General features: G+C 41.8%; 1 protein-coding gene across 1 annotated transcript in view; it reads left to right on the top strand.

Moving 5' to 3' along the window:
• LOC136114676 (sorting nexin-18-like) overlaps positions 1-18,717 on the top strand; it is a 49,514-nt gene extending 30,797 nt beyond the window's left edge. The window contains exon 2 of the mRNA XM_065860110.1: positions 16,022-18,717. Within this exon, the coding sequence (XP_065716182.1) occupies positions 16,022-16,275 (254 nt within the window). The 3' untranslated portion in view covers positions 16,276-18,717. The remainder of the gene's footprint in view (positions 1-16,021) is intronic.
• Positions 18,718-19,075: the final 358 nt, after the last annotated feature.

The raw sequence follows: 19,075 nt of genomic DNA, 5'->3' as shown, positions 1-19,075 counted from the left end.
AAAGCCTTGTTACTCCAGCTACAGGAGGCATCATGCTCACAGGCTCTTGTTCTGCTAGAGGACTTCAACCACTCCAATATCTACTGGAAAAGTCGCATGGTGAGCTGTAGGCAATCCAGGAGACTCCTGGAGTGCACTGAGGATAAATTACTCAGCCAGGTAATAGACAGCCCTACCAGGGGGGATGCGATACTGGACCTGATGGTCATCAATGAAACTGAAGAATCACAGAATCACAGAATGTTAGGGATTGGAAGGGACCTCGAAAGATCATCTAGTCCAATCCCCCTGCCAGAGCAGGAACACCTAGATGAGGTTACAAGATTTGAATGGAATGTTTCCATCTGATTTAGCACAATTTTTATTTGTGGTTATTTAGTAGTATGGGCTTTTTTTTTTGTTTTATTAATGGCATTATGTGGCAGTAGATGCAATAGACAGGTAATTCTGTAGCATTTATGTAATTTATTTTGCTATCTTGCTCTTACCTTCTATTACCATCTTTTTCAAGGGGCAGTGTGGTGTAACATGGCACAAGGAAACATTCGTACTGGAGGTGCTGCACACCAGAACTTGTAGATTCCTCTCGGGGACTCTGGAGCTGAAATGCACACTGCCAATGTGATAATTTAAATATTTTTCAGTAGCATGAGCATTTTAGAGACTCTGAACATGAACAGGTACAATTACAGTCCTCGTAGATCTAAATAAATAAATTTGCCTTGTATGCTCTTCCTATATGTGTGTTCACCAACTTGCAGATATATGCACAGTGAGTCTAATCAGGTCTTATATATGGGATTATTAAAAAAAATTAGTTAGACGTTTATCGTGTCCATTAACACTGGTAGTTCTTTAAAACTGAGTGACATTTGACACTGCATTCTAATGCCATCATTAATTGGTTTTCTATTAATTAAATCAGTGTAGTTGTTAAAACCACCAGATGACAACAAAATTAATTCAAGGCTCTGAAATCTCTAGCCAAGACTGTTTTATTTTTGGATCATCTCTGAATTGTGTAGATTAGAAGGTGATTTCATTTTTAACTGAAGAATGCGTCTCTGGGTGATATCTTTCAATGAGCTTTGCAACTGGGTAAATGGGAGAACAAATAATTCTGTCTAACATTAATAATCCTGCAGTCAGTCAGTGTTAACCTAGATGTTAGCAGAGTACTGTAATTTATGATCTTAGATTTATAGGATTGTAGTATTTTATTCTGTTTGGGATTTTTTGCAATGGGCAATGAAATAATAAAAAATAAACCTCATTGTTTTTTAATTGCTATAAGATTTTATTTGTCAAACTTAGGAGTTTCTTTAAGGAGCAGTGTTTTCTGACCCTAACTATCCTTCTCCATGAGGGAGTGTCAAAGAATTGAACATTACACAGCTTTGATCTATTATCAGTTTAGGGTTTATTAAGGTAGATCACAACTTTAATACATGATTTCTAATAATGCTTAGTCGACAGCTGATTAACAAAATTATTTAAAATAATTTAATGAGATTTGTTATAATTAAAACGGTGACTTGATTACAGATTCAATAATGTCAAGGGTCACACTACTTACAAAAGAGAAAGTCAAATCACTTACATATAGACACACACACAGGTATATGATTAAAAGCTTGTATACAAATCTATAAACACACACATACTTGTACACATTAATCCATGGATATTTGAATATGTTCACACACACTAACCTATAGCTTTGTGCATATGTCTGTGGAATATATGTGGGGGTATACCTATGAAGTTTCCCTCTCCACTTAACCAAATTACTCACTTAAATGCATTGGTATTCCTCAATGGGTGATTTCTTGAAACTTGAGAAATCTGTCTTCGCCTATGGCTTTGTTTTGTTGCAAGATGTCTCTGATGGGTGTCCCACCTCAGAGGGAGATACTGAGTCACAGCCCACCACAATCTAGGAGAGTTCAAAGAGACTCATTTTAGGATTGCTATTTATAGGATTGTGAGATTGTTGACTTTAGTCAGTATTTTTCCCCTGTAGCCACTCTCAGGATGAGGTAATATTCTGGCAGCATCCAGAACTCTCTAGATCATATAGTTCTGGTACTGTTTTGCTCAGGTTGTGTCCCAGGTAGGTGGTGCACCAAACTGTCAAAAGTGACTGATGGTCCCTACCTTTCCCAGGCAGAAAGGTTGTCTATCCCCATATGGCAGGAGTTCCAAGAATATGGAGAGTATACCTTAATGTCTTTATTCACTGCACTTGTGCCTCAGTTTTCCCCAGCTTCACTGCACTTAAAATGGGAATTGATATCAATGAATCTCGGCTCCGGCTCAGAATCTTGCTCATGTAGATTCAAATATAAGGCGTGTAGGCTATGGAGAAGTGTTTTGAGAAAATTTTAGATGAAATGTGGTACGTTATTGATAGTAATGCTGTTCGTAAAACTGTGCAAACTCAAACCACTTTTTTCCGAAGGCTTACTAAACTAAGTCTTGCAGAATTAAGTAGACATTGAACAAATTTAAAATTACATTTTAGAACAAATGATCATTTGCTTTTTAAAATAAAGCATATTGACTTTTTTTATGTGTGCTTTGGGAAGGTTCTTTGATTATCCTAAAATAAGCTAAAATTTCCCCTCTGTTATTTTAAGGTTAATTGTTTCACTAATCATTCGACATTTCATTTAGAGGCACTTCATAAAAACAAGCAAGTTTGTGCTTAAGCATATGTATAAGCTCTTGTCATACATTGCTGACCTCCAGTTGTAGTTTGCCTAGGTTTTAAAGGAAATTCCAGAATGCATTAAGAGAGCAGTATTAATGGCTGCAAGTTTTCCTCTTGGATTCCTTTCCCTAATTATAAATATTTTTTTTAATGGCAAAAAAATGCATAATGCATAATATGTCTAGTCTAGAGGGGTTTAGTGTTTGGCAATGCATGTTTTTTTAATGATGTAAAATAATTTGAGGATTACACATGCTCCAGAACGTAGTTATGCTTTCAGCTGCTGATGCTGTTAATTTCAGTATTTTTCTTCCAGTTTGGTCATTCTAGAAAAAACATCTAAAGCTGTTTCCCACATCACAACTGAAGAATTGTCATGTTTATTTAACCAGCTCCATCCAGCTCCAGTAAGTCCTAAATTTCAGTTTTTCACATCCTTGCATGGACTCCTCCTATGCCAACAGAACACAGAGAAAATTTTTGCTATGTTTGGTTTTGTTTGTTGAAAGAAGCATTCTTTTCTGCAGAAGAGGGCATTAAATATTTTTCAGATTGTGCCCTACCTCACAGATTACTCACTCCTTGAAGGAGAAAATATGGATCTTCTGGCACAATCCTGCTGCTGGCACCACTGTGTGTGGAAAAGATTTTTCAGTATTGTTTTTCTGGGCTAGGCTGAAGATGTTGAGGTCAGTCAGCTGTAGCAGTTGGTGCCAATCTTTTAGCCACTACACCTGTGGGCCATGGGGACCAGGAAGGTGTGGAGCCATGTTGGAACGATAAAGGACTCAGCACTGTTAATGAAGAAACGCCCCTCTTTCTCACAGCAGATACTATGACGGTGCATCGCCGGCAATATTGCACCAGTCAAGACTCTTTGATTCCTATCCAGAAGCTGATCCGTCAATTGGAAAGCCAGGGTGTGATCAGTAAGACTTGCTCACCTTTTAACAGCCCAATCTGGCCAGTGCGTAAGTCTAATGACGAGTGGAGACTAACTGTAGATTATCGTGGCCTGAATGAAGTTACACCACCACTGAGTGCTGCTGTGCCTGACATGCTAGAACTGCAATTTGAACTGGAGTCAACGGTAGCCAAGTGGTATGCTACAACTGACATTGCTAATGCATTTTTCTCTATTCCTGTAGCAGCAGAGTGCAGACCGCAATTTGCTTTCACCTGGAGGGGCATCCAGTACACGTGGAATCGCTTGCCCCAGGGGTAGAAACACAGATTCAGACCACACTGGAACAAGGTAAAGCTCCAGAACACTTGCAATATATTGATGACATCATCATATGGGGCGACACAGTGAAAGAAGTCTTCGAGAAAGGTGAGAGAATTATTCAGATTCTTTTGGATGCTGGTTTTGCCATAAAACGAAGCAAGGTCAAGGGACCTGCATGAGAGATCCAATTTTTAGGAATAAAATGGCAAGATGGCCGTCGTCAGATCCCAATGGATGGGATCAACAAAATTGCAGCAATGTCTCCACCTACTAATAAAAAGGAGACACAGACTTTCTTGGGCGTTGTAGGTTTTTGGAGAATGCATATTCCTGACTACAGCCACATTGTGAGCCCTCTCTATCGAGTGACTCGGAAAAAGAACCATTATGAGTGGGGTCTTGAACAACGATAAGCTTTGGAACAAATTAAGTGTGAGATAACTCATGCGGTGGCCCTTGGGCCGGTTTGGACTGGACTAGATGTTAAAAACGTGCAGCCAGAGATAATGGACTTAGCTGGAGCCTCTGGCAGAAAGCACCAGGAGAAACCCGAGGTCGACCCTTAGGTTTTTGGAGTCGAGAATACAAAGGATCTGAGGCCAACTGTACTCCAACTGAAAAAGAGATACTTGCAGCATATGAAGGAGTTCGAGCTGCTTCAGAAGTGATCAGTACTGAAGCACAGCTTCTCCTGGCACGTTGACTGCCATTGCTGAGCTGGATGTTCAAAGGGAAGTTTCCCTCTACGCATCATGCAACCAGTGCTACATGGAGAAAGTGGATTGCATTGATCACACAACGAGCTCGAATTAGGAGTCCCAATCGCCCAGGGTTCCTAGAAGTGATTACAGACTGGCCAGAAAGTAAAGACTTTGGGATGTCGCCAGATGAGGAGGAAGTAACCTGTGCTGAAGAAGCACCACCATATAATAAACTTTCAGAGAATGAAAAGCAGTATGCACTGTGCACAGATGGATCCTGTTGTCTTGTAGGAAAACATCGAAGGTAGAAAGCTGCTGTGTGGAGTCCCACACGACAAGTTACAGAAGCCACTGAAGGACAAGGTGAATCCAGTCAGTTTGCAGAAGTGAAAGCCATCCAGCTGGCTTTGGACATTGCTGAACGAGAAAAGTGGCCAATACTTTATCTCTATACTGACTCATGGATGGTAGCAAATGCCTTGTGGGGGTGGCTACAGCAATGGAAGAAAAGCAACTGGCAGCGCAGAGGTAAACCCATTTGGGCTGCCACACTGTGGCAAGACATTGCTGCTTGGCTAGAGAGCCTGCCTGTGAAAGTTCGTCATGTAGACACTCATGTGCCTAAAAGTCGAGCCACTGAGGAACATCAAAACAACCAGCAAATGGATCAAGCTGCTAAGATTCAAGTAACTGAGGTGGACTTGGACTGGCAACATAAAGGTGAACTTTTCCTAGTTCGGTGGGCCCATGATGCTTCAGGGCATCAAGGTAGAGATGCAACATACAAATGGGCTTGCGATTGAGGGGTGGACTTTACTATGGACACTATTTCACAGGTTATTCATGAATGTGAAACTTGTGCCATAATCAAAGAAGCTAAACAGTTAAAGCCTGTAATGGTGTTGGGGGTGATGGTTCAAGTGTAAGTATGGAGAAGCTTGGCAGATTGATTATATTATACTTCTACAAATACGTCAAGGTAAGCGTTATGTACTTACAATGGTGGAAGCAACCACCGGATGGTTGGAAACATATGCCGTACCCCATGCTGCAGCCCGGAATACTATCTTGGGCCTTGAAAACCAAGTCCTTTGGCGACACTGTACACCAGAAAGAATCGAGTCAGACAATGGCACTCATTTCAAAACCAGTCTTATAGACAATTGGGCCAAAGAACATGGTATTGAGTGGGTATATCGTATTCCATATCATGCACCAGCCTCTGGGAAAATTGAAAGGTACAATGGTTTGTTAAAAACTACACTAAAGGCACTGTGTGGTGGAACCTTTAAAAATTGGGATTCACATTCAGCAAAAGCCACTTGGTTGGTCAACACTAGGGGATCAACCAATCGAACCGGGCCTGCCCAATCAGAAATTCTATGTACTGTAGAAGGAGATAAAGTTCCTGTAGTACACATGAAAAATATGTTAGGAAAGGCAGTCTGGGCTGCTCCTGCCTCAGGCAAAGGCAATCCCATTCATGGGATTGTATTTGCCCGAGGACCTGGCAGCACTTAGTGGGTGATTCTTAAGGATGGAGAAGTTCGATGTGTACCTCAAGGGGATTTGATTTTAGGTGAGAATATTCAATACTGAACTGCATGATGGTAATTGCCATACTAACAGTGTTTAATAAGTGTCTTTCAGATCAAGACAGTGATGATGAAACCAGAGCTAGCTTCTTTGAGTGGCACCTGACAACTTCTTTGAAGTTGATGTCTTTAACCCACATACAGTAGTCATGAGATGCACTAGATGTACCATTTTTTCCTGCCCTGGGAGACTGTTGTGATAAATGAACTTAGTGAACTTTTCAAAAGGATGGCCCATGGACTAAGAGAATGATAAATTACACCTGTGTATATATGTACATATGTGTGTATATATATAGTAGTAGTAGTAGTGATTAATTAGGTTGTATTGGTAAGGTCTAAATATGCCGTGAATGGTATAAGGGGTGGAATGTCCTGGTTTTGTTAAAAACAAGTTTCTCTTTTAGTGAATTTTCCTGTCAGCTAAAGCCTTCATATTAGATGCACTTTTCTGAAAGCCAGATACATGTTTTGGTAGACACAACAATGGAATGCAAGGTCGCTGATAAGGATGCACATCCTGCGAGAGGGGCAAACTGAAACAGGTAACTGAAACTGACCAACTGAGTATTCCATCCTATTCACGTGATACTTCATATAAAAGTGGGAGATAACAGGGATCTCGTCCCTTTTCTCCATGGCCAACATTAGAAGAGGACCTTGTGAGTTGTCCCTGCAAACTGAGGCCTAGTGACAGACTGAATCCAGTTCCGGTTGGCTGCAGAGTCCAGTCCGGGACTTTGGGTGCAGGCTCTGCTGCTGATGGAACAGTGCTGATCTTGGCAGGACTTTCAAGATTTGTTTTGTATATTTTGTATTATTTTCTCTATTTTATTAGTAGCATTAGTAAAACATTTTTAATTTTTTCCAGCTCTTTCTCTCTGTCCTTCTTTTGCCTTCCAATCGCCTGTGCTTAGTGGGAAGAGGGGAGAGGAGGGGCTAAAGGGGGGTTGGGGGGGAAGAGGGGGTTAACAAAGCATCTGCCATGGTTTATTGTCACCCTGAAATCAAACCTTGACAGGAGAAAAATATTATTTTAAGAGTAAAGAAGTACTGATAATAGAGGAAATATTTTCTGAGTATTTGCTGTTTAAAACACACCTCAGCCCAGTTAACAGGGTGTTGTTAGAAGTTGAATGGAGAAAAATCATGCATGCTTCTCTGAATTTAGGGATTCCAGATTTTATTTATAGTGCAAGGTAAAACCCGCATTATGTTTCAAAAATGCAACGAACTCTTTTTCCCCAAGTCTACCAAATCATCTGGTATTTTAACTTACCTGTAGTAAGATCATACCTTGATCCTACATTCTAGTAATACCTGACTGCCTGGTGAGGGGTTGGAGATGAGCGAGGTGTGAGATGCAGCAGGCAGGGGAATGTGTGAAGCGGGGAAAAAAATGCAGCGAGCAGCAGCAGCCGTACTGCTGGTTGCTGCCCAACTCGCCACCCACAGACCAAACCCAGACACTGCCGTGCACAAAGTCATGTTTCAAATCTGACTTACAGAGATGTGTCAGAGCACAGGGGGAACACATATTCAAAATGGTATATTAAACAGGCACATGAAGGAAAGGACAGAAGATAATGAAACTGCTTCATAACAGCATTTTTACTGTTTAATGGTGTTTAATACGTGTGAATTCAGGCTGACGAGCAAAAAAACCTGCTTCCCCAGCAGATAGAGTGGAGGTTGTCCACCTGAAAGAGGTTGGTGTCATGTAAACAGAGAGCTTTGGCTGGAACTCAGGAATAAAAGGAGACTTTATGACCTTTGGAGGAAGGGGCAGGCAACTTAGGAGGACTACAAGGATGCCGTGAAGTTATGCAAGGAGAAAATTAGAAGGGCCAAAGCCTAACTAGAGATGAATTTGGCTACTGCCATAAAAGGCAACAAAAGTATTTCTATAAATACACAAGCAACAAAAAGAGGGCTAAGGAGAATCTCCATCCTCTGGTGGATGTTGGGGGAAACACAGTGACAGAGGATGAGGAAAAGGCTGAGGTGCTTAATGCCTTCTTTGCCTCAGTCTTTAATAGTAAGCCCAGTTGTGCTCCAGGTACACAGCCCTCTGATCCCTAAGACAGGCATGGGGAGCAGAATGAAGCCCAAATAATCCAAGGGGAAATGGTTAGCAACCTGCTACATCACTTAGACATGCAGGGCCAGATGGGATCCACTCAAGGGTTCTGAGGGAGCTGGTGGAGGTGCTCACCAAGACACTTTCCATCATTTATCAGCAGTCCTGGCTAACCAGGGAGGTCCTAGTTGACTGGAGGTTAGCAAATGTGACACCCATCTACGAGAAGAGCCATAAGGAGGATCCAGAGAAATACAGGCCTGTCAGTCTGACCTCTGTGCCAGGGAAGTTTATGGAGCAGATCATCTTGACTGCCATCATGCAGCACATACAGGACAACCAAGCAATCAGGCCCAATGAGCATGAGTTTATGAAAGGAAGGTAAAAAATTGCCTGGATGGCCGAACCCAAAGAGGTGGAGTGAATGGAATCAAATCCATTTGGCGGCTGGTCACGAGTTATGTTCCCCAGGTCTCAGTACTGGTGCCAGTTCTGTTTAATATCTTTACCAATGATCTGGACAAGGGGATCGAGTGCACCCTCAATAAGTTTGTAGATGACACCAAGTTGGGTGGGAGTGTTGATCTGCTGGAGGGTAGGAAGGCCATACAGAGGGAACCTGACTGGCTGGATCAACGGGCTGAGGCCAATTGTACGAGGTTTAACAAGGCCAAGTACTGGGTCCTGCATTTGGGTCACAACAACCCCATGCATTGCTACAGGCTTGTGGAAGAGTGGCTTGAAAGCTACCTGGCAGAAAAGGACCTGGGGGTGTTGGTTGACAGCCAGCAGTGTGCCCGGGTGGCCAAAAAGGCCAACAGCATCCTGGCTTGTATCATAAATAGTGTGGCCAGCAGGACTAGACAACTGATTGTGCCACTGTATTCGGTGCTGGTGAGACCCCACCTTGAATACTTTGTTCAGTTTTGGGCCCCTCACTATAGGAAAGACATGGAGGTGCTGGAGCGAGTTCAAAGAAGAGATACAGAATTGGTGAAGGGTCTAGAGAACAAGTCTTATGAGGAGTGTCTGAGGGAACTGGGGTTGTTAAACCTTGAGAAAAGGAGGCTGAGAGGAGACCTTATCACTGTCTACAACTACCTAAAAGGTGGTTGTAGCATGGAGGGTGTTGGTCTCTTTTCCCAAGTAACAAGTGACTGGATGAGAGGAAGTGGCCTCAAGTTGCACCAGGGGAAGTTTAGGTTGGATATTAGCAAAAACATCTTCAAAGTGTTGTCGGGCATTGGAACAGGCTGTCCAGGGAAGTGGTTGAGTTACCATCCCTGGAGGTGTTTAAAAGACATGTAGATAAGGTTCTTAGGGACATGTTTTAGAGGTGGACTTGGCAGTGTGAGGTTAATGGTTGGACTTGTTGATCTTAGAAGCGTTTTCCAACCAAAACGATTCTGTGATTCTATATAGGCAGAGAGGTTTCTCTGTTAGATTGCTGGCTTCTGTCACTATAGGGAGTACAGAAAAGCATTTTTTCAAGGCAATGTATAGGGAGTCCTGTCAGTGAATTGTAGTTATTTGTAGGGTGTACTGTGTTTGCATGGCAAATGGAAGGGGGGGGCCTACAAGTGTGGCTTCTCTGAGAAGCTGATAGAAGCTTCCCCCATGTCCAATAGAGCCAATGCCAGCTCCAGGGCAGACCCACTGCTGATCAAAGCTGAGCCAATCAGTGATGGTAGTAGTGCCTCTGTGATAACATATTTAAGAAGGGGAAAAAGCTGCTGCACAACAGTAGCTGGAAGAGAGGAGTGAGAATATCTGAGAGCAAAAACTCTGCAGACACCAAGGTCAGTGAAGAAGGAGGAGGAGGTCCTCCAGGCGCCAAAGCAAAGATTCCCCTGCAGCCCATGGTGAAGACCATGGTGAGGCAGGCTGTCCCCCTGCAGCCCATGGAGGTTAACAGTGGAGCAGATATCCACCTGCAACCTGTGGAGGACCCCATACCAGAGCAGGTGCATGCACCCAAAGGAGGCTGTGACCCCATGGGAAGGCCATGCTGGATCAGGCTCCTGGCAGGACCTGTGGACCTGTGGAAAGAAGAGCCCAGAACTGCACCCTGTGGAAAGGACAAGTGGAAAGGGCCCACACTTACCGTGGGAAGGACCCCTATTAGAGAAGTTCGTGGAGGACTGTCTTCCATGGGAGGGCCTCTATACTGGAGCAGGGGAAGAGAGTGAGGAGGAAGGAGTGGCAGAGACAACGTGATGAACTGACTGCAACCCCCATTACCTGTCTTCCTGTACCACTCCGGGAGAGGTAGAGAATTTGGGAGTAAAGTTGTGCCTGGGAAAAAGGGAGGGGTAAGGGGAAGGTGTTTTAAGTTTTAGTTTTTATTTCTCATTACTCTGACTTTTGATTGGCAATAAATTAAATTAATTTCCCCAAGTCAAGTCCGTTTTGCCTGTGACAGTAATTGGTGAGTGATCTCTCCCTGTCCTTATCTCCACTCATGAGCCTTTCATTATATTTTCTCCCCCTGGCCAGCAGAGGAGGGGGAGTGATAAAGCAACTTGATGGGCACCTGGTATCCAGCCAGGGTCAACTGTCCACATATGGTAGGAAGTGTAATATGAAAGGAGAGAGTTAGTTTAGATATTACAAATAGTTGAAGGAACAAGTAACTTAAGTATGATCATAAAGGTTGTGAAAAATGCCGTATCACTAACGTTTTGTGAGAAGATAAAAGCTTTATTGGTCTGACTGGTTTTAATTTTATGAATAAAATAAGCATATAATATTTAAGGCAAAGAAGTTGCTCTTATGGGAAATTGAGACATGAACAAGTCTAAGATGCATGTTGGTATTCTGTGTCTCTATCAGTCTGGTTTGGGTGATACTTTGTTTTTGTAGGATGTGTGTGCTGTTAATTCTTTTGCTCTGTGTTTCTTCTAGCTGTTACAAGATTGTGTTAGCTCTACCTGGATGTCTACAACTTTGAAATAAACTTTTAGATTATCTTGTACTCAATAATTAATTTTTTGTTATTGTAGTGGCAGAGCCCCCCCCCGCCCTGGGGGGATGGGGTTGTCACCAGCCTGGCTGAGAGGTGAAGCCAGAGACAAAAGAAACTAAAGGAGCACCATTAGAAGGTAATAATGAGTGAGCAATCGCTGAACACATGCGTGCAGAGTGGGTGGACAGTACATGCAGCCTATCATGTTATTGTATAACACGAGTTACAACCAATCACATTGTTGTAAGGTGCATGGACAGGGCAGCTTTGCTATAAAGCCTAGTCCGGTCCGACAATAAAGCGAACTCTGTGAACATCACATTGGTGTGTCAGGTTCTGTGGCTCGCATGGAAAAAGCAACATTTTGATGACCCCGACGTGATACTTCGTATCGAAGCAAGATCGCCGGAAGTGAAGACGCGAGGACGCCACCTGGTGGGCGGCACCAGCCCAGCGCTTTAAGAATAGCGGAAAGTAGGCCTACGAGGAAGCAGGTGGCATGGGAAACACGGCATCCGTGGAAGAGAAAATAATAATGAAAAGTATTCTGCAGCTGGCTGCACGAACAGGAAGGTATTTGGAAAAAGACGCGTTAAAGCGTCTGCTCCGATTCGCCCTGCGTAAGGGGTGTGTCCGTTCGACGGACGAATTTTTTTCTCCCGGTACATGGGAGGACATAGGGACCGAACTATGGGAAGCGGTCACACGGGGGAGCCGCGAGGCTTGCGATCTCGCCGGACCCTGGCGGGAGGTCAGGCAGCTAATGCAGGAAGCCTCAGAGGAGCCGGAGCTGTGCGCCGTCCCCTCGGAGCCGCTCGCCGCGAGCTGCCCCCCCTCCAAGAACTCCGAAGAATCAACACCGCTGGTATGTCCCGTATCAGATCTGGAGTTCTGGGGCAGAGAGCAAATTATACCCTCTGCACCCGTTGAGCCATTGCCTGGCTCCGACGACGAATGGCAGCAACCGGCAAGTTTCAACAAGCCAGGACAAGTTAATCCAGCCGACGTGCCTTTGCCGAAGGACCCGATGGAACACTAGGACGGAGCACCGCAGAATCGCCCTGACTTCCAGGAGGAGAGCCACGTGCAGAGCCTGAAGGACTTACTGAGACGGCAGGAGAGCCAGATGCAAGGAGTTCTAAAAGCTATGAAACGACTGGATGGCGGTAACAGTAAAACTTCGTGGTTAATAGCATATAAAAAGGCGTCAGATGCAATTAAGGACGGGCTGGAGGCAATTGGCAGGGAATGTGAAAAACGGGGAAAACAGGAAAGGGAGGGGACGGAATTAGACCTCACTCCCGAGGAGCTCCGTATTAAAATGAAGGGAATACAAACATGGGCTAGACAATGTGTTGAAGATGGGATGTGGTCTGTAAGAGAAGCAGATGAATATTTGAGAGTGTGATATGGAAAAGGGCTGGAGACTGGGTTAGCAGATCGGTTTGCAAATATGCGTCGACTTACTGATCCACAGGGAAACACAAGGGAATTGTATAGCAGTGATAATAATGATAATTTGGGTGCTACCCCTGTGCATCAAGGTAGAGATATTCCTCGAGATCATTCTTATAATGCAGGGCAACGTTGGCAAGGGGTAATCAGAGATGCGACCATTGAAGGGATCATGTTACCTGGTAGTATTACAGCAATGCCAGTGCACATAGATAACAGAGGACAAAGGCGGTGGTCGCCCTTTGATTGGAAAACGGTTAAGCAATTGCAAAGTGCAGTTATGCAATATGGTATGGATAATAAGCATGTGATGCAGCTAATCAATTCATTTTTCAAGGGGCAAGTACTAACTCCAACAGATATTAGGGCATTGATGGAATTATTGCTTCCTTCAACGGGGTATTTGCTGTTCTTGGACAAGTGGCAGGGGAAGGTGGAATTGGCAGTATTAGAAAATGTTCGTTTACCAGCTGATGATCCATTGCGGTTAGCTAGCATGGACCAGTTACTGGTTCGTGGGCAATATGCGGATGGTGCCACTCAGGCAGCACTTCATCCAAGGATTTTGCAGCAAACGCAAGGGCTTGCTCTGGCGGCAGTGAAAGAATTGCCAAATATAGGTAACCCTGTGCCACCCTATTCTACAATAAAGTGGGATCCTGGGGAACCATATATGAAGTTTGTGGATCGTTTGAAAGAAGCTATAGATGCCTCTTCTAACTTGACTCCAGAGGCAAAAGCTGCTGTGGGGAAAGATTTGGCTATGATGAATGCAAACACCCAATGCCAACAGATATTAGCCGGTTTGGGAAAAACTACTTCTCTAGCAGAGATGGTGGAAGCTTGCACACGGGTACCGGTGATGCAACAGGAGGTAGAAAAAGCAAAAATACATGTTCAAGCCCACGCTGCGGCCTTGGCTGCAGCACTTAAGCCTGCAATGAAACGCCGAAGCCCTTCTTCTTGTGGCCTAGCATGTTTTACTTGCAGACAGACAGGACGTATTAAAAGAAACTGCCCTCAATATGCTTAGCAGCATTACAAAAATGGCATAACTGTCCAGTTAATCTGGTAACAGATTCTCTTTATGTTGTGGGAATTGTACAAAGAATACATAGAGCGCTTTTGCAGCGAGTTTCCAATTCCTTGTTGTTTGAAGTATTGTTAGATTTGTGGAACGTATTAGATTATAGGACAGCACCAGTATTTATCATGCATATAAAAAGCCATACTAACATACCAGGTGGTCTAGTAGAAGGAAACAGCATTATAGACAAACTTGTGGCAGTAACAGATATATCCCCTTTTGAACAAGCCAGACAAGCTCACGAATTCTTTCATCAATCCTCAGCAGCACTCCGAAAACAGTTTGCACTTACCAAGGAACAAGCTCGATCCAGTATTGCAGCTTGTCCTGATTGTGCCCGCATAGTGCCTCTCCAACAAAAGGGAGTGAATCCTCGGGGCTTGCAGCCAGGTCAGTTATGGCAAACTGATATTACTGAATTTCCACCATTTGGCTGACAAAAGTACATTCATGTCTCCATAGATACCTGTTCAGGACTGCTGTGGGCTACAGCTTTGACCTCAGCAAATGCAAAGGCGGTAAAACATCATTTATTACAGGCTTTTGCTGTCATGTGTGTCCCTACACAAACCAAAACAGATAATGGTCCTGCATACCACTCTGACAGACTTGCAACCTTCCTCATACAGTGGAAGGTACAACAGCTGTTTGGAGTCCCTTATAATTCTACTGGCCAAGCAATTATTGAGCATGCACACCGTACATTGAAAAATCTTTTGTCTGTTTTGAAAAAACAAGGGGAATTGGTGTGAGTCCAGAAGAGGTATTGATGAAGGCATTGTATGTGCTGAACTGACTCAATCCTAAAAGTGAGACTGAAATGGAACCTGTTGTTATGCACCATATCAAAAATGTCAAAGATTTTTCCGAAAATGTGCCTAAGGTTAGTGTGTTTAATCCAACAACACAACAATGGGAAGGTCCTATGTCACTAATAACCTGGGGAAGGGGATATGCTTGTGTTTCTACAGGTAATCACAAAAATTCGTGGATCCCAGCAAAGTGGGTGAGACCTTGGCTAGCTAACAACAGATGTAGCCAATGTTGAGAATACCACTTTGTAAAACAGAGCAGCAATTAATTTTTTGTTATTGGACATGTTCACAGTTATGAAGAGTTTGATTGTATGTGATGTTTGAACTTAAAAGATAAAAAGATAGAAGATTTGCAGAACAAGAAAATAACAGAAGATATTGGGTTTTTTGGGGTGGATGCCTTGTTTGGTTAAAAGGAATATTGAAAACAGGTCTGTTCTTGTTAATTGTAATTGTATTAGCCTTAATGTTCTTACCCTGTATTTCACACTGTCTTTAAAGCATGATACGGCGTATTGTTAATATTATATTAAATAAAAGAGGGGGAGATGTAGTGGCAGAGCCCCCCCCTGCCCTGGGGGGATGGGATTGTCACCAACCTGGCTGAGAGGTGAAGCCAGAGACAAAAGAAAGTGAAGGAGCACCATTAGAAGGTAATAATGAGTGAGCAATCACCGGACACATGCGTGCAGAGCGCGTGGACAGTGCATGCAGCCTATCATGTTATTGTATAACACGAGTTACAACCAATCACATTGTTGTAAGGCGCGTGGACAGGGCAACTTTGCTATAAAACCAGCCCGGTCCGACAACAAAACGAACTCTGTGAACATCACATTGATGTGTCAGGTTCTGTGGCTCGCATGGAAAAAAGCAACAGGTTATCTGTAGTCTAAAAGTAGAATGGTGTATTGGCAAGATTTTATGTATACAGATCTCCTTTTGACTTTTCACGAAGATTGTGAAAAGTTGTGATGTTTCACACTGTCCTATTTCTGAATTAGGCTATTTTTCTGGTGTTTATGTAGGCTTAAATTGATCTGACTAGTTTTCTAATGCCTTCATTTTTTTCCACTGCTGGTATATTTATCAGATAGTCTCTGAAGGACACCATCTGATTTTTAAGATTGTGAAATAGGCATTTTTTTACTAACTTTTGCAAGCTAGAGCCTTAAAAATATTGTTATTTTTTTAAACAAGATTCACTGTTCTGTGATTTTTGATCTGAAAAAGCTTTTATTTTATTCCTTTTTATTCATATAAATATGCACACATAAATACATTTAAAATTACCTTGTTTTTATTAAACCACTTGTTAAAGTACAGTAGTTGAATCTACTTTGTCCTCACAGTTCAACTGTTTTGTTTTGTTCTTTACACAGGAGCTCTTACCAAAGTAAAGGAGAGTAAGCGACATGTGGAAGAGGGGAAGATGGAGCTCCAAAAAGCCAAGGGCATTCAAGAACGCTGTAACATTATTTCTTTTGCGACCCTAGCAGAAATTAATCATTTCCACAAAATTCGTGTGAGGGACTTTAAATCACAGATGCAGCATTTCTTGCAACAGCAAATGCTCTTTTTTCAAAAAGTGACACAAAAACTAGAAGAAGCTCTTAATAAGTATGACAGTGTTTAATCTCTGAACTTTGATTTGTGGACTTTCCTCAGTATGAATGTGATTCAAGGAGCAGAGCAAACATTGCTACTGCTGAAGAACTGTTGCCAGCGGTAGATGGTCATACAAGGATGGTTTTGTGTTCACCTGGGATCTTGGTTTAATCTCTGGTTATGTAGAAAGGAAACAGTTATAGGGCTATGTAGTAGAAAAAGTACCACTCATTGTAACCAAGTTATACAGTGTATGCCTACACTACCATTGTAACTTTTTTGAAATAAAGAGTATACTATTTGCCTTATTGCTTTTTGAAATACGGTATTTTAGTGCATACTTTGTAGAACTCAAAACCTTTTGGATCTTTAAGGAAGTTGGCTAGATAAAAGCCTGCTTCAGATGCCTTTTTACTTTCCTGGATTTGGATTTCCTAAATTCAAATGAGTCTCTGTTTACAGATTCCTAATAGAGCAGCAATGTGATTCTGTGCCTTTAGACTCTATTTTTCCTTTTCTAGTAAGTCACATTTTTATAACTGAATGAATGAAGGATTGATGCCTATAACAGGAACTGATTATGAAACCACATATTGACTGGAAAAAAATCAGCTGCCATACAGTTTGCACAGCAAGTACTGTCTTATGACAAATGTTGTCTCAAAAAGGAGAACTTAAATCTATTCACGCTTGCCCTGAAAATGGAAACTACTTGTTACATGTATTAGGATGTTGAGCGCGTATACAAATATAAACCACTAAATCACCTTTCCAAAATTAATATTACAGTGAGGTTTTTTTTATTAGTATAAAACATTTCTGTGAGCTAGTAAAAAAACCCCAATGTTTATCAAGGGGATATGAATGCAAGCTGTGTGGCTAGAACCTTTTTTAAGTTTGAAATGATCTGCTCCTTGTTCATTGCTGATTCAATTTATCTTCAGACTCGCATCTACACTGCCAGTTGTCTGAGTTGAGACTCCACTATGATTCATTAGTTTACTAAGTTACAAATTTTCAGGGATGTTCAGTAATATAAATTATCTGAAATAAGTCTTGGCTGAACTTACTTGGAAAACAGGTTGTATTTTTTATGTTTATAACATTCAAGAACTCACAGTTGTCTTAATTTTGTTATAAATAGTTTTGACAAGCAGGGTGCATTTTCATATACATAAACATCTTATAAAGAGTTTTCTGGCTTATTTCCCTTGAATTTAGTCTGAAGTCTGTGTTTATAACCTATTGGTTTCCTTCTTATAGATCAGTACAAAAGAGGGTTTTTATTTATCCTACCTTTTTTCTCCTAAACAAAAATAATAGAACCTTCCAAGGAAGCAAAATGTTTACTTTTTTGTTTTAATTAAATTAATCAAAGATAGTTTAAACAAATGAAAATCTGGAAAAAGAAGTTAAGCAATAGTTGCATTTAAGTACAAGCCATTCCTCACCTATGCAGCAGAAATGTACAGTTCTTTTGCTTCATCATGTGAGTTGCTGTAGCTTAACCCCACACCTCTGTTTTAGAGGAATAAATGTAAGAATGTAGTTTTGTTTTTTTGGTTTTAAGATTCATCCCCAGATGCTTGGAGATTGCTATTTTGAGCATGATGCATTTGGCAGTGCTGCTAGCATGTATCCAAAGAAGTAAAATACAGAATAACGAAGAGGAAAAAAACCCAGTATTTATAAAAGAAAGGACAGTCAGTGAGGAAAGACTCAATTTCCAGGCTATTAAAAGAGTGCTGCAAACGACGAGGCTGACGATAATATAAGGACCATAGTCATAGGGTTCACTTGCTCTTTATCTTCCTCACGGTATCTCATTCTACATTCAAAACTCACCAGTTCCTGTAATGACTCTTCCCAGCAGTACTCCAGCTTCCCATATATTGTTTAATTACATAAGATAGTGATGAACTAGGTTTAAGCTGAGTTCCATGGCTTAAGCCACATACTGTCTTATTAAATGTCTTTGCAGTAATTAAATCAGAATACAATCAAAATAATTCTATGTGGAGGTATCAAGACCTGTTCAGAAACTGATCTTGTTCTAGATGAAATATTCTAGGAGGTTAGTATTAATGATGTGTACATATCCAGGGGGAAATTAAGCTGTGATATGTATACATACAATATTATCAGATAGATACAGTTTTCCCAAATAAACTGTCATGGCCTTTACCTTACTTTCTCATTTGTGAATTTTGGGGTTGGGGGGAGAGTGGGGGTGCTAACTGGTTAAACTTGAGGTACCAAAAAGACTTGACTGGAATTCTGGATCTGAACTGTTTCAGAGTTTGGAAAGGTTCAAATCTGCATCCATATTAGCATCTTCCTTTTTTCCTCCTCATTATGGAGTTGGAGTTAAACTGATATAGGGAACCTAAATTCTATTAATGCTTACTGCACCATGTGAGAACTACAGTTTTAATTTTATTTGGAACAGTTATCACATTGACCACTCATGACTGACAGACTACTGGATCTGAGATCTGAATGTACTCTACAGTAAAGTGAATGTATATTGTGTGAGACTGTGGAAGCATCAAAGGAAATGTAACAGAATCATTTTAAATAAATAAATCTGGAAGAATTATTAGCTCTATAGAATAATGTTAAATGCCTTTGTTTTATTCCATTCCTGTAATTTATTTTGATGCATCACAAGTTTTTGATTGACAATAGTTAAGTATCTGGTATACTTGCTTGGGAGTTAGAGAGGCTGAATTGAAAGCTGCAAGAAGATCCACCGAGGTATTGGTTTCTATGAAAGTGCTGAATCCAGTGAAAACTGTGGAATAAACCCATCAGGGGAATATATCTAC

The sequence above is a fragment of the Patagioenas fasciata genome, chromosome W (genome assembly GCF_037038585.1).
Source record: "Patagioenas fasciata isolate bPatFas1 chromosome W, bPatFas1.hap1, whole genome shotgun sequence".
Classification (NCBI taxonomy): Eukaryota; Metazoa; Chordata; class Aves; order Columbiformes; family Columbidae; genus Patagioenas; species Patagioenas fasciata.
This window is presented reverse-complemented; position numbering and strand designations above follow the sequence as displayed.